This window comes from Syzygium oleosum, unplaced genomic scaffold (assembly GCF_021117445.2).
Source record: "Syzygium oleosum isolate NSW1041296 unplaced genomic scaffold, Sole_v2.1 Sole_v2.15, whole genome shotgun sequence".
Classification (NCBI taxonomy): Eukaryota; Viridiplantae; Streptophyta; class Magnoliopsida; order Myrtales; family Myrtaceae; genus Syzygium; species Syzygium oleosum.
In genome coordinates, this window is record NW_026607499.1 from 4,669,643 (window position 1) to 4,684,749 (window position 15,107).

General features: G+C 41.3%; 2 protein-coding genes across 3 annotated transcripts in view; both read left to right on the forward strand.

The window, feature by feature from the left end:
- Positions 1-6,781: 6,781 nt before the first annotated feature.
- On the forward strand, positions 6,782-9,676 carry LOC115687855 (thylakoid lumenal protein TL20.3, chloroplastic). 2 transcript variants are annotated; one of them, XM_030613544.2, is made up of 7 exons: positions 6,782-6,991; positions 7,244-7,406; positions 7,491-7,520; positions 7,884-7,990; positions 8,088-8,122; positions 8,345-8,473; positions 9,398-9,676. In XM_030613544.2, exons 1-7 carry the CDS (start codon positions 6,823-6,825, stop codon positions 9,587-9,589), a joined length of 825 nt encoding a protein of 274 aa, XP_030469404.1. In that variant the 5' UTR covers positions 6,782-6,822; the 3' UTR covers positions 9,590-9,676. The 2 variants fall into 2 exon arrangements, with proteins under 2 accessions (XP_030469404.1, XP_056174603.1); XM_056318628.1 differs by lacking the exon at positions 6,782-6,991 and having other exon boundaries at positions 7,320-7,406; positions 7,866-7,990.
- Positions 9,677-14,674: 4,998 nt separating this feature from the next.
- LOC115687813 (auxin-responsive protein SAUR36) overlaps positions 14,675-15,107 on the forward strand; it is a 28,078-nt gene continuing 27,645 nt past the window's right edge. The window contains exon 1 of the mRNA XM_030613485.2: positions 14,675-14,693. The gene's annotated coding sequence lies outside the window, so the exon portion shown is untranslated. The remainder of the gene's footprint in view (positions 14,694-15,107) is intronic.

Genomic DNA, 15,107 nt, shown 5'->3' on the forward strand with positions numbered 1-15,107 from the left:
TCGTCAACGGATCAGCTGTATTCAACTCCGTTGCAACTTTACACAACTTGACATCACCTCTTTCAATGAATTCTCGAATGAGATGATACTTCCTGAGTATGTGTTTGGTCTTCTGGTGAGACCTAGGCTCTTTACCCAAAGCTATGGCCCCATTGCTGTCACAATAGAGGTCCACTGGAATCGAACTAGTGGGACCGATTCCCGGTTCTTCTATGAACTTTCGAATCCAAAATGACTTCCTTTGATGCTTCAAGCAGCAATATACTCGCTTCCGTCGTAGAATCGCAAGAGTTTCACGCTTGGAACTTTTCCAAGACACCGCTCCACCATTCACGCAAAAGACAAAACTCGATGCGATCGAAGGTCGTCTTTGTCGGTTTGAAAACTAGCATCAGTGTAACCATTCACAGTGATCTGTTCCTCACCTCCATAGACTAAGAATAAATCCTTAGTTCTTCTCAAGTACTTAAGGATATTCTTGACAGCAATCCAGTGAGGTTCCCCTGGATCTGACTGGTATCTACTTGTCATGCTCAATGCATAAGCAACGTCAGGACGAGTGCATAACATAGCATACATGATGGATCCCACAGCTGATGCATAAGGAATCCTACTCATGCGGTCTCGCTCATCTTGTGTTGAAGGACACTGAGTCTTGCTAAGACTTATGCCATGTGTCATTGGGAGAAAACCTTTCTTGGAATCTTGCATATTAAACCTATTGATGACTTTGTCAACATATGTACTTTGACTCGGTCCAATAAGTCTCTTAGATCTATCTCTATAGATCCCGATCCCCAAGATATAGTTTGCTTCTCCCATGTCCTTCATGGAGAAAAATTTTCCTAGCGATGTCTTAACTGACTGAAGCATAGGAATGTCGTTTCCAATGAGTAGTATGTCATCCACATACAACACTAGAAACACAATTGCACTCCCACTAGACCTCTTGTATACACAAGCTTCTTCTTTGTTTCGATGAAGCCAAACTCTTTGGAGTTTCATCGAAACGAATATTCCATCGTGATGCCTGCTTCAATCCATAAATAGAACGTTGAAGCTTGCATATCTTCCCGATATTATCCGGTGATGTAAAGCCTTCGAGGTTGTGTCATATACACATCCTCCTCAAGATTTCCGTTAAGGAAAGCTGTCTTTACATCCATTTGCCATATTTCATAGTCATAATATGCAGCAAACGCTAGGATAATCCGAATGGACTTAAGCATGGCCACTGGCGAAAAGGTCTCGTCATAGTCAATACCATGAGTTTGTTTGAAACCTTTAGCTACTAGCCGTGCTTTATAGATGTGAACATTTCCATCCATATCAGTTTTCTTCTTGAAAACCCACTTGCACCCTATAAGTTTGACACCTTCGGGTGGATCAATCAAAGTCCAAACTTTGTTTTGATACATTGAGTCCATTTCGGATTTCATGGCCTGAAGCCATTTATCGGAGTCGGGGCCCATCATAGCTTCTGTATAGGTCGTAGGTTCGTCATTTTCTATTGACAATAGATGACGGTGTTCTGTCACGTGAAAACCATATCTCATAGGCTCACGATGTGTTCTTTCATACCTACGAACTATAGGTGCCACTGGAGTAGACTCTACAACTCTTTGTAGATCTAATTGAGGTTCCTCATGAACTGGAATACCCTCTTGTGGCACAATAACTTATTCGAGGTTTACCTTACTCCCACTGGTTCCTTTAGTAAGAAACTCTTTCTCTAAAAAGACACCATTTCGAGCAACAAACACTTTGTTCTCTGATGGATTGTAAAAGTGATATCCTTTCGTTTCTTTAGGATATCCGACAAAGAAGCATTTATCAGATTTGGGTCCAAGCTTATCAGAAAGTAAACGTTTTACATAAACTTCACAACCCCAAATCTTTAGAAAAGACATACTAGGAACTTTTCCTGTCCACATCTCATATGGTGTCTCTCTCTGACTTTTGATGGACTTCTATTTAGTGTAAACGCAATTGTCTCGAGTGCATATCCCCGGAAAGATAATGGAAGATCTGAATGACTCATCATTGATCGAACCATGTCTAACAAAGTTCGATTTCTCCTCTCGGAGACACCATTCCCTTTGTGGTGTTCCGGGGGAGTGGTGTGAAACAATTCCACACTCTTTGAGATGGTCATTGAACTCTTGGCTTAAATATTCTCCTCCTCGATCAGATCGAAGAGCCTTGATATTCTTGCCAAGTTGATTTTGTACTTCATTCTGAAATTCCTTGAACTTTTCAAAGGAGTCAGATTTATATTTCATCAAGTAAACATATCCATATCTACTGAAATCATCGATAAATGTAATGAAATGCGATAACCTCCTGGTTGTAGAACTTAGTGGTCCACACACATCGGTATGTATAAGGGCCAATAATTCTTTTGTCCTCTCACTTTGATTAGTAAAAGGAGCTTTTGTCATTTTTCCAACTAAACAAGATTCACATGTATCAAATGATTCAAAATCAAATGAATTTAATAGTCCATCGCTATGAAGCTTGTGAATTCGTTTCTCGTTTATGTGGCCTAATCGACAATGCCATACGTAGGTTGGATTCAAATCATTAGATTTAAACCTTTTTGTATTTATATTATAGATTGGCACATCAAGACTTAGAACATATATCCCATCCACAATATGGGCGCTACCATAAAATAATCCATTAAGATAAAACGAACAACTATTGTTCTTTATATCAAAACAGAAACCTTCCTTGTCCAAACAAGAAACGAAATAATATTCTGCGTATATAGCAGTACATAGTAGCAATTATTCGAGTTCTAAAAACATGCCGGAAGGTAAAGCTACATCATATGTTCCTATGGCTAATGCAGCAACTCTTGCTCCATTCCCAACACGTAGCTCCACTTCACCTTTTGTAAGTGTTCTACTTCGTTTTAGTCCCTGCACATTCATACAAATGTGAGTACCACAACCGGTATCCAATACCCATGAAGTAGAACTAGTAGTAACATTTACTTCTATAACATAAATACCGAATCGGAAGTCTCACTTCCCTTTTCTTCGAGATCCTCCAAATATTTCTTGCAATTCCTCTTCCAATGTCCATTCTCCCACATGATGGAAGCATACAGCATCGTGATCGGACCGGTTTGGTCTTGGATTTGGGTTTAGGCTTAGTGCCCTTGCCCTTACCCTTGACCTTACCGGCTTCTTAAAGCCTTTCCCTTTTGAACCATGAGAACATTAGGGGTAGGGTCCTTCTTTATATTCTGCTCTTCATGATTTGAGCATCCCATGCGTTCGAGTCAAAGACTTATTCAAATTATGCATGTTATAGTTCATAACAAACGTGTCATAATCTTGAGGCAATGACCGAAGAATAATGTCAGTAGCCAACTCTTGGCTAATGGGAGAGCCCAGTCGCTCCAGGTTTTCAATATAACCTATCATCTTTATGACATATGGGCTAACTGAGCTCCCACTTGCTAGCTTGCACTCAATTAAGGTCTTTACCGTTTGGTATCTTTCAGTACGTGCCTGCTCCTGAAACAAATTTTTCAGGTTCATGATCATATCATAGGCATCCACGTTCTCAAACTGCTTCTGAAGGTCTGAGTTCATGGTAGCTAACATTAGACATGATGCATCCAATGCATCATCTTTATGCTTCTGATAAGCATTCCTTTCAGCATGGGGAGCATTGGAAGGAGGTGCCTTCTGAGGGAGTGGTTTCTCCAGGACATAATCCTTTTTCTCTTGCTTGAGAACAATTCTCAAGCTTCTATACCGATCCAAAAAATTCGAACCATTCAATTTGTCCTTCTCAGGACGGATCGCGATGAAAAGTGTGATGCGAGCTATTTGCCATTATCTACAACAAATATGCAAAGTGAATTGTTCATTAACATTATAAATAATAAACTCCCACTATACTTTTATAACATGTGTCCCAAAAGTATAGTGGACCAAGATCCATATTTTACCAAGACTCGAGTAAACTTTGGCTTACCGCTCAAGACTAAGTTATTTAGGTAGACAACCCTTTGTCAATTGTATCGAATACAACTCTTGGTTGTTGGGGTTGATATCTCATATCATATCCCCAAACACTATGCCTCAAGGCCCAAAACCGTTTTGATAGCCTCGTTAAGTAAACCAATCTTGACTCATGGATAACCATTATCCATCCTATTTTACTCAAATAGTTAAAGACACCCTGCTTTGGCAGGCTCATCTATTGACGATTCAAGTCTTAATAGGTGTATGATTGGAAAGGCATCATATTATTACTTAATTTTATTAGGGACTCTTATTGTTTATTTAGCGATGGATGTATACATGTTATGAACAAAAACAAAGCATCACTTATCATAACAAAGGTATATCAATCATATATATAGGAACGAACAATTCCATGCGGTCAAAGGTGAAAAGCCACGCTTTGAAGTCGAGGCGGCGCCACCTCGGGGGTCAGGGGCGAGGCCCTTCGGACTATCAGTGTTGCCGCCTCCCGCGCCCTCACCGTACGCAATTGGCCGAACGCCTCGAGTCACTCGGCCTTGGCCGAGGAAGACTAGAGCGCGGCTGCCGTCTCCGCCTCGGGCATGAGACCCAGACGCGCCCCGTCTCCGGCCGCCCGTCTCGGCCTCGCGCAGCACCCGGACGCGCCGCCATATCCGCCCATCGTCTCCGCCCGCGCGTCCCGCACTTTGAGGCAATAGCCAGGCGCGCGCCGTTTCCGCCCCGCCGTCTTCGCCGCCGTCTCCGCCTCGGGCAGCAGCCCGGGCGCATCCTTTGCCTCGACAGCGAGCGGAACGGGATCGACATCGACCCATCCACCTTCGTTCCTTGAATTGATCATATCAATTCGTATTTCAAATTCTTCTAACCCTAATTTAGACTCACTTGGGCATACATCATATGTATCAACAATTAGGGTTTCCAATTCAACTTCAATATATCACAGCGGCTACTCGATACCCTTTGTAGGGTTCATTACGATAACAAGGCGGAATATAGAACCCTAGACGGGATCCATGTGTATATTGAAATCGAGACGGAAGTTCGATACGTACCTTTTGCGAGATCGAAGATAAATCAAGCCGATTGTGTTTGGATGGCGCCCCAAGTGTTGCGCCTCTCCGGTATCACACACACACGAACGGAATTCTCCAACGATCCACGTGCTAGCGAAAGATCTTGAAGTTCCTTTTCTTGAACGCCTTTTGATTTTCGATACTCTATCGAAAAACCCTAGACAGAGAACGATTCTCTATCTATTTATACAGCCTCATTATCTAGCGGAATTAAAAGAAGTGGGCGGGCTATTTGGGCCCGTCAAACCGTCCACCGTCAATCGTATGTTTAATCGTTATCTCATAACGCGTACGACCGCGTAGATAATTTAAATAGGAGAATAAATTAAAATCTACTTCTTAAGTAGATCAAGGTGCATAGACAATATTAAGTCCGTTCGCTATTGTGTGCGACCTTGTAGGTTCACTAAACATTAGCGGTGTGCCCAAAACTCTTTTGGCCCACAAGTCATAAGCGGTCTCTAGCAACACATTATGACTACCTAAGTATAGTGAAGATCGGTTTTCCGACACAACCTAATCCACAACTAATATTAGAGTATCAACCTTGATTGATTCTTAGGGCAGACCACTAACACGATCACAGTGCGTTCTTTACCTTCTTCCATGGTAAAGTTCCTAGATTGACTGTTTGGCTGCCACTGTTACCTCAGTCAACACACACACCCTATCTCTTATCACGAATTTTCTATGTGATTGGCTCCACCATCTACTTCATCGAACTGGGCTTGCTTCAGTCATAGAATCTCCGACTTTTTCTGGTAGATCTTCCGAGGCAAGCGATGTCAATAGACAAGTCTATGGGAGCTCTGTCCCAGTACTAGAAGGAGAAAAGTTGTCCCTGAGAATCCTGGTGAGTTGACCTTCAATTGTTTCGATACGAAACGCTTGCCTATCTGAGAACATCAGATTCGTCCGGAGCAACTCTCTCTTCATCCAGGTGGACCATCTCCTAGTAGGAACCTTTGCTTGCTCGAGAAGGTAGAACCATCATCACCGCGCACAATTATCCTACGAAGGCAATTTATGGAGACACCCGGGATCTTCTTTATTCAACAATGTTGCCGAGGCAAATGTCACCGCCCCGCTCAAGATATGGCAGACGAACTCTGCTTTCACACCCCATAGAGTCCCAAGCAAAGCATCGACAGAAAAGACCAGCATTAGATTTTGTTCTTCCGCAGTACAGTCGACTTTTGCGTGCATACCATTCTGTATTCCCTGTACCGGTACAAGCGTACATGCTCTATCAATCCCATTCAGCTGTAATGTATTCTCAAATTGCGTAAAATTTATATTCCCATCTCCTTTCCATATACCCGTTGTGTACAATCTAACTCGATAGCTGTAGATGCAACATGTAGATACTGTACAGGAATATACTTGGAAAGCAAGAAGTGCACGCTCTCGATCCATGTCAACCCAATTCACATGCACCGTTAGATAAGGTAGACTCCACATGGAGCCCACCTTATCTACCAGCACATGTGCAGTCGCACCGTGTGCCGACGGATTTTTTTGTTTGTTTGTAGTCTCGTCCTGGTGCGACCAATGCACAGACACGTGGCATCTGATCAACCGAACGAGGGAAGCAGTCGCACGTGTGCTCATCACAGCCAATCGTTGTTCCTCTCGCCTCCCCCAACAGAAACAAACGGACGATCACGAACGTGTCACGTGCCGCATTTGTTCTGTTTCCGGATAAGGATTTCTGTCTCCGCTCTCTCTGTCCCTCCCCTTCAATGGCGGCTCTCGGTTCGATCTCTCTTCTATCCATCAAATCCATCTCCATTTCTTCTTCTTCTTCTCCTTCTTCGTCAAATTGGAGAGCTGCCAAGCCTCTGCAGCTCGCTTCGAAGCCATTCGGCGTCGCGCGCGAGGTTGAGCCTCCTGCGAAGGCTCCGTTTCGCGGTGAGTTCCCGTTCTCCGTCGTATCGAACTTCGCAGTTCGCGCATGCGCACGCCCGTCTTCGTACTTCCTGTTTCAATTTCGTTTTCAGCACGAATTTCTCGTTATGATCGCGCGGTATCTTCTATCTGAAAGTGGCTGGATTGCGTGCGGAAAAAAGTTAGCGAGCAATGTGAAATTGATTCCGAGAGTGGAAAGGGAGAAGAAAAACGATGTGGTGAACTGATCGATGCATCCTTTTGCCCCGAATGCAGAGTCAAAAGCTTGGCGAGCGGTGGTTTCCACTGCATTGGCGGCGGCCGTCATTGGATGCAGCTCGTCTCTGCCGGCAAGTGCTGATCTCAACAAGTATGAAGCGGAGACCCGCGGCGAGTTCGGGATAGGGTCGGCCGCGCAGTTTGGTTCGGCGGATCTCAGGTCGAAACTTCTTTGAGTTTTCGTAACTTCCGCTGTTGCATAGCTGTGTTGGATGTTGTTGAATTGTGGTTTCTTGGCTTGCAGGAAAGCAGTGCACGTGAATGAAAATTTCAGGTAATTCTCCATCTCACTGTACTTACCACTTGTAAGTTGTAACAAGAGCTCTATTATTCATTACCAGGAAGATTATGTGACTTATTTGCTAGTTAATTGATGAACATTGTAATTAATTTAACCCAAGATGGCAATTAGCTATCAAAAGTTGCATCATTTGGATTCTGCTCTTCCTATAAATCTGCATTTCCATGTTGTTTCGTCCTTGGCCGATCACTTCAGCGTCAAATTATTCATGGCTCGTTGTCATATGCTTCCTACTTAGACCGAGCTTATGCAGCTGTCTATTGTGTGGATAATATTTGCTAACGCAATGTCTAGTTAAATTTTACGTTTTTAATACAGTGTAAATGGCTGATACAGAAGAGCCAATTTCACAGCTGCGGATATGAGGGAATCTGACTTCAGTGGTTCTACATTCAACGGCGCCTATCTTGAGAAAGCTGTCGCATATAAGGCAAACTTTACGGGTATGCCTAATACCTCCATATACTTGTTTGTGCAGCAGTATGAAAATTTTTCCATTGGTCCATCTCATGCTAAGATTTGTCTATTTGTGATTTTCAGGTGCAGACTTGAGTGACACGCTGATGGATCGCATGGTAAAGATAAAAGGCTCTTACTTCATTCCTTAATTTAAGTGTAAACAACTATTAATCATGGATAAATTGAGTGTTCTATTTACATATTCCTCCCAGCTCTGTAAAATAAGCTTTATGCTTTGAGGTTTGGACGGCTATTGTCATTAGATGTTGGATGAACTTGAACTTGTGCTGATAATTGTCATAACTTGTAACTTGCTGTAAATTTTTGCATGAATTCAGGTTCTCAATGAAGCTAACCTCACCAATGCAGTGCTAGCAAGAACAGTTCTGACCCGCAGTGATCTTGGAGGTGCCATTATTGATGGTGCTGACTTCAGCGATGCTGTTCTGGATCTTCCACAAAAGCAGGTATTCCAACAGTTGTTCTCTCCGAACTTCATTAGTTTTGGTCTTCATTTTGCATATATTTACTGTTTCTGTTACTCCACTACTTCCACCAACCCTTGGTTCTTGGAGCCACTGGAAGCCTGGAACATACTGTGGTGACCATGTATATTCAGTGGATTATGTGCATCTACAAGTCGCTTAATATAAACAACTCTGTCAATATGCAAGGATCATCTAGCCTCCTGAGATCAAAGTGATCTATCAGCAAATGAGAATTTTGACTGATAGGAAGTTTCACGATCACAGCACATTCTCAATAATCATAATATACATAGCCACGGCTTTTTCCTTTTGTCCCTTTCTAAATTTCTTTCGATGAATAGATAGGCATTGATTCTTTACTGTTTTGGCTACACAACCTAATTTTTGATTCCTTATTTCCTGCCTTTACTTATAATTGCTCTTTTCACTTTCAATTAGACTATAATTGCCAGTTTTGTTGGTTGCTTCGCAGCTAAAGGTTAAGAATTGATCAGTGTCTTGTGCATGTTTAACTGTTGGCTTAAAGTATGCGAAGAAGAGTTGAAATCATGCATGAATTGCAGCTTCTAGGATATAGCAGGCAAGAACTCATAGGCCGTTTAATACCTTACCAAAAAAAAAAAAAACTCATAGGCCGTTTAACACCATTCTTTATTTTGTTGGCTGTGAGCATGAGCCAAAATACTATAGCCAGTTCACTGAACTTTTTGATATTTTTGTGCTGTTAATGAATCCATGCGTGGACAATTATAGAAAGGACAGCTTCCATCTCTTGGACAGTCAAAATCTTCTAGCTCAATTTCAGATTTTACATCACAGTGCATGTGCTGGACCTGTTTATCTGGTAGTCCTTGCTTGCTTAATGGTCTAGCCGCTCTAAAATACTTGTATCTGTTTATAAAGGCTCTTTGCAAGTACGCAAGTGGCACAAACCCAATTACAGGGATAGACACCAGAAAAAGCTTGGGTTGTGGAAACAGCCGTCGCAACGCTTATGGCAGTCCATCTTCACCTCTGCTAAGTGCACCCCCACCAAAATTGCTTGATCGAGATGGCTTCTGTGATGAGAGTACTGGACTTTGCGATGCAAAGTAAATTTTGAGAGGTATTCTTTTGGGAAGTTGTAATGTTCATCCTTGTACATAAAAAAAGCATCTGTCAAATGAAGTACACTGTATACCAGTCGTGAACATCGATGTTGTTGCGTTTGATTGTAGACATTTGTTGATGCTGAGATGAGTCGAACAGGAAATACTGAATTGATTTTTCGAACTTGGCGAGCTTAAAACTGCGCTGTGACTATAGTATAGTTCAGATGGGGTTGTATGTTCTAGTCTCCCATAGCTGAATACCATTTGAAGAGGCCACCTGTTATAGATCTCTCTCTCAATTCCTATCTTAATCAAATTACCAGAGAGAGAGAGAGAGAGAGAGAGAGAAAAAGATAGAGAGTTCACTCGCTATACAAATTCCTTAGGAAATAATTTGCGCAATCACTGAACATGGAGAAATCGAGGGGAATTAATAGATTACCCCGACTCAAAGGGTACAGAACATTGGGGCGGAGCAAACTGGGCTGTTACTTGAAAGTCTTATCTTAAAGAGGCCCGAAGCCTGTGGTTGAGGTGCGGTTTCTGTTTCAGGGCCATGATGTCTTGATCCTATTTCGCTTGCTATGTGGTTTTGTTCGAATTATCGTTGCGAAGACAACCCCCTTGTAGATGCGACCTTCTGTAACAAAAAAAAGGTGCCTCTTATGGTGATATGTTTGCCAGTGGATGAGATGAAGGATCAACAGTTGGTTCCGCCAGTATAGGCATCTGTTGTCGAGGGACCTTGTCTTGGTTCGAGTCTCATCATCTCATGCATCTCCTTCCTCCACCTTTTTTAGTGCAATTTTTAGTTTCGAACCAAAATAGAAAAAAAATACCACATAGGTTGGATATGGCTTATACAGAACAATCAAGGCCCCGACTGAAGTAAGCATGGGCGATAAGAAAAATGAAACGACCAAAAAAAAAAAGAAGAGGCATTTGTGTATTGTCACCTCCTGTGTGATGCAGCCTCCGCATCCGCTGGCGATAGCGGTTACTTAAGCGATGGATGCAAAATCCCACAAGTCATTGAGTTTCTTTATTTGTCTCTACTGCTGTAGGGTTTTCACATTTTCTTCCAAATAAAATATCACTCTATAAGATATAAGTAATTTGATGATTTCTTATTCTATCCTATCCTATCTTTAACTAATTCAATAATAGAGGCAATCAATCACAAGAATGGCAATATTTGAGTGTGTGTTGCACAATCTAGACTCTCAATATATGTCATTAATTCGACTTATATCTGCTGCAAATCAGGACAAAAGTCAACCCGAGTCTTACTGATGGTATAAATCAGACAAGTCAGACTTCACTTTAGAACCCACTAATTAAATCGCATCTCCAAATAGGGTTATATAGGGTCCAATGCTGTGCTTATAGTCTAACTATTGCAGTCGAGAATAGTAAGATACCTATTTCCTATAAGCCATTACACGATCGCCACTCTTAAGTGTAAATGATCTGCTCGATTCCTGAACTTCAGGCTTTTTTCTAGTCTCGGTTGATATAAACTGATGGAACATGCCAAATTGTTTAGTAAACTCTTGCTCCACAACTTACGTAAGTTCATCTTTCCCGCTCGACTCGACTGTAAACAAGTGCATCTGGACGTGCGGATCTAACCCTTTCGTTATTCAGTAGTATAATTTCTTCAAAAGATGAGGATGAGCCTTGGAAGCTAAGATCGATTCCCAGAGATGAATCAAATCGAGGAAAAGGAGGAGAGGCTTTTTACAAGTTGAGTTGAGGAATCTCATGAAAGCTCACAGAAAAGCGAGTGGTGGAGAGAGAGAGAGAGAGAGAGAGACAATATTCCCCAACTCCCAAGCCAAGTCTGGGTCCCCTCAGCAGAAGTTGCTTGGACTTTACTACTCCGTTTCAGGGGACCATCGAGAATTACTGTGAACCGAAAAAGAGGTGCAGCATCAATGAGTGAAGAAAGAATGGCTTGTCTCTCTTCTTGGCTGTTCCTCTTCGTCAAACTCGGAAGCTGTCATGTGGAATCATTTTACTAGTTCAAGTCAATTATATCTCAAGAAACAGTGAAACCCGAGTTTTGACCCTACCAAAAGAGAATGTCCCAACACTGTATCTCCTTCCCTAAGATTGGTTCTTGGTTACCAATGTATTCAGAGGACGATCTACAGTGAGCATACGTAACTTCAGATTATGTCCAAGCTATCAGCTCACATGCTACAGAAGTATATTAATGACCATCAATCATATAAGAAACACCTCTATCTATCTTCCCTCTTTATTCTTATGTATTACAGATTATATTGGGAGTTACACACCATATTCACTGACAATCACACCCCCCATATGTTCTCGTTTCTCTCTCTCTCTCTCTCTCTCTCTCTCTCTCTCTCTCGCTCTCTCTCTCTCTCTCTCCACCATTCCTTTTTTAAGAGCAATCATGAGATTCCTCAACTCAACTTGCAAAAAGTCAGGAGCTGCAAGTGTATTTCAGAGGACAATCTTTCCGCGGATTCATTTGGTATATATGTGTATACATACATTTTGCCTGCTTTCTAATCATGCAAATACATAATTGGCCCATTATAATCTGGACATCTGTAAGATTTCTTTAACTATACGTACATACGCCTTTCCTATTTTCTTAGACCTGTACTTGACTCATGCAATTTTTGCAGAGTTGGAATAGACGCGCTATGTGACGCGCTGATTATACATAACACAAGTGGTTAGATGTTTAAGACCAATGTTACAAGCTAAATCATGGAATACTGTGGTTTCGTGGTATAGGAACAAGGACGGAATATGCTGCCGCTCCTTGTAAGAAAGCAGCACGTTTTGAACAATTCAATATGTTAGGGTCATTCTCCATGTCATAAAGTGAACCTAAATATAAAAGCATGCAGAAGTTGCATGTGGGATTTCATTAGGATATATTATCTCGCTGATGCTGTATCTTTTTACGCGAATTTGTTATTATTAATTGTCTGAAAGATATAATATGGTGTCCTCTTCTTGACGCGGGAAGGACCCTCGTTCTTTCCTTGGACTGTAGCAGAAAGAGGATTGACTTGAATATACATAAAATTACTAAAGCAAAGCTAGAGTTGCAGCCCACATCAGTTATTTAGTTGAGAAATTGGATTAATTACATTAAACAACGATGAAACACTGAAAAGCAAGGCACGTTAAATTCATCTTCATTCTCCAAAGACAGTGGGAGGCTTCAGTATTCAGCTGGACACATGATGATGCTGTCTCACATGGGTTTGTTTCAGATGCTTAATGATGTCATCTTACTTAGCCTTCAAAGTTCAAACAACATAATTTACAAAAACCCAATTATTCATTCACCGAAGAAAGCGTCAATGCGCATGGTGTTTTCAGCTTTGAAACAAAATTATCGCCTAGGCTCATTCCTACTGCACCAAACGCATTTACACATTGTTTCACCTATTGTAATACGTTCTACCGATCATGTCATCCATAAAATGAGTTTGTACAGTACCTGAATTGAAACATTCCTTTGTTTTTAAACATATTCGCATTTTACATACTTTAACTGATCTTTATCTTTTGTATTATCTATAGAATGAGCCTACATAGTACTTGCATCAACAAATCAAAGTAGTCTCTCTTCGCATATGGGTGAGAGGAAAATGGATGGAATTCTTTATTCTTTGTCCTAATTTACCTTAAAATTAATAAAGATTCTGGGTTGTGGCCCAAACCCTAAAATGAAAAGCCTAATTAATAAGTTCCTACAGATCAAACATAAGTCAGAAACAACGCACTGACAATCCTAGGGTTTCGACCCTCCATCCTCTCTCTCTCTCTTTCCATGTGAGAGCTAACGAATGATGAGTCCATGAGAGCACGCCCAATCATTATGTCTCTCATTGCTTTAACGGGATTCTCATGCTTGACTTGAACCCAGCAAGAAATGACTCCAAGTCAAAGACAGCCAAACAAAAACACCATCATACCGTTCTTTGTGTCCATCCATTCACCACCATAAGTTTGTTACTTGGGTTCGTTGCATTTGTATTTAAACCGAACTTCAATTTTCAAATTTGATCTTGTCGCAGTCTGAGTGCCGGGTTTCTTGCCGGGTTTCTTGTCGAGTACGAGTCCTGCAACTTTGGCATAGAAGAAGCAAGGAATGCTTGATGTGTTTTTGATAGTTTCTGAGTGAGTCATGAAACCAATCTGTAACTCCTATTTGCTGTCCTTTAATGCTTTGCTCTCGCTCTCTATTCTTTCCCACGGATGCATGCTCAGATTTATCAGGGAGTTCCCTAAATTATAGCTCTTTCTCTCTAGATCCTTTGCATTTTGTGGTCTTTAGAAGGAATGTCCGTTTCGTTGGCACGTAGTGATTCATATGTTGTGCCTCTACAAGCATTCTTCGGCTTCAGTCTATCACCTTGTTCGACAGGTATTGTGCACGTGTTTTTTTGGGTTGCATGCATAGAATATGAAGTGTTAGTAAAGCACAAGAACATAGCGCATTGAGAAGATCACGTAGATTGATTATTCAGTCATGCATAGTGACACAATACAGCCTGCTCAAACTCATTGCTTACATTCATCTCTCTGTCAGCAATTTGACCATTGTTGCTATCGCGAGGTTAGTCTTGCAAGTTCTTGATCGCCACAATTAAGTTATGGAGTTTCTTGGGTTTTTATCTTCCTTTTTTCAAAAGAAAAACTGTGCCAATTCTACGTTATATTTGACCTCTTCCACACCTGTGGAATTCTGCAGAGTAAATGGAAGGAGTCAAATAATTTTGACATTATGAAACTACCTTAACAACTATCTTATGCTTTTCTTTGACAAATGTAGGAGTGTATGGAAGACCTGGCTAAGAATAAGCGATAATCCAAACTCAAAGTTTGTTTGATCAAGTCAAATTTTTTAATCACTAGCCTTACTCCAGGTGTACGCAAAAACGTTTTGAGTAAAGAAGTTGTTGCACTTGTTGCTAGATTAGATGCAACAAGTATCTACTCTTGACCTTAAAGCATACTCAAGACAATAGAGCACCCACATTTGACCTCTTCCTCCTCGCCCCGCCAAGCTCCTCTCTCTCTCTCTCTCTCTCTCTCTCTCTCTCTCTCATGTGCTTGCAATTTATGAGATTACACATATTGGCGACTATAAAAGAAGTTGTACTCTAAGGGATTGCGCAATTTAGGTTAACATGGACAATAGATGCCAAAAGAGAGGTTGTTTCATCTTGTGCACTTATTTTGTTGAAGTAAGAGGACATCTGATTCAAGATATTGAACCTGAGCTATAAGACCTGCAAGCAAATTTGTTAGATTTGAATGTACCAGAAGAAATCAGTTAATAAGGCGTCAAAATTTTCTTTGCAAAATCAATCAACTTCTTTTCATTGATGAGTAGGTCAAGTGATGACAGGAGGTCTTAGGCTTGAATGTTAAGCATGAGTGATTGGTTTTCTCAAGAAAATGCGGACGGTTGGCAATCTTAGAATAAAAGATACAATGATCTCCTCTGATGTGTATATCCA

What these genes read in the sequence shown, in the direction of transcription:
- LOC115687855 (XM_030613544.2), top strand. Translation starts at nt 6,823, where the DNA reads ATGGCGGCTCTCGGTTCGATCTCTCTTCTATCCATCAAATCCATCTCC. An exon ending in TGCGAAGGCTCCGTTTCGCG is followed by an intron (nt 6,992 to 7,243) that starts GTGAGTTCCCGT and finishes CCCCGAATGCAG; the next exon opens with AGTCAAAAGCTTGGCGAGCG. An exon ending in TGGATCTTCCACAAAAGCAG is followed by an intron (nt 8,474 to 9,397) that starts GTATTCCAACAG and finishes CTGTTTATAAAG; the next exon opens with GCTCTTTGCAAGTACGCAAG.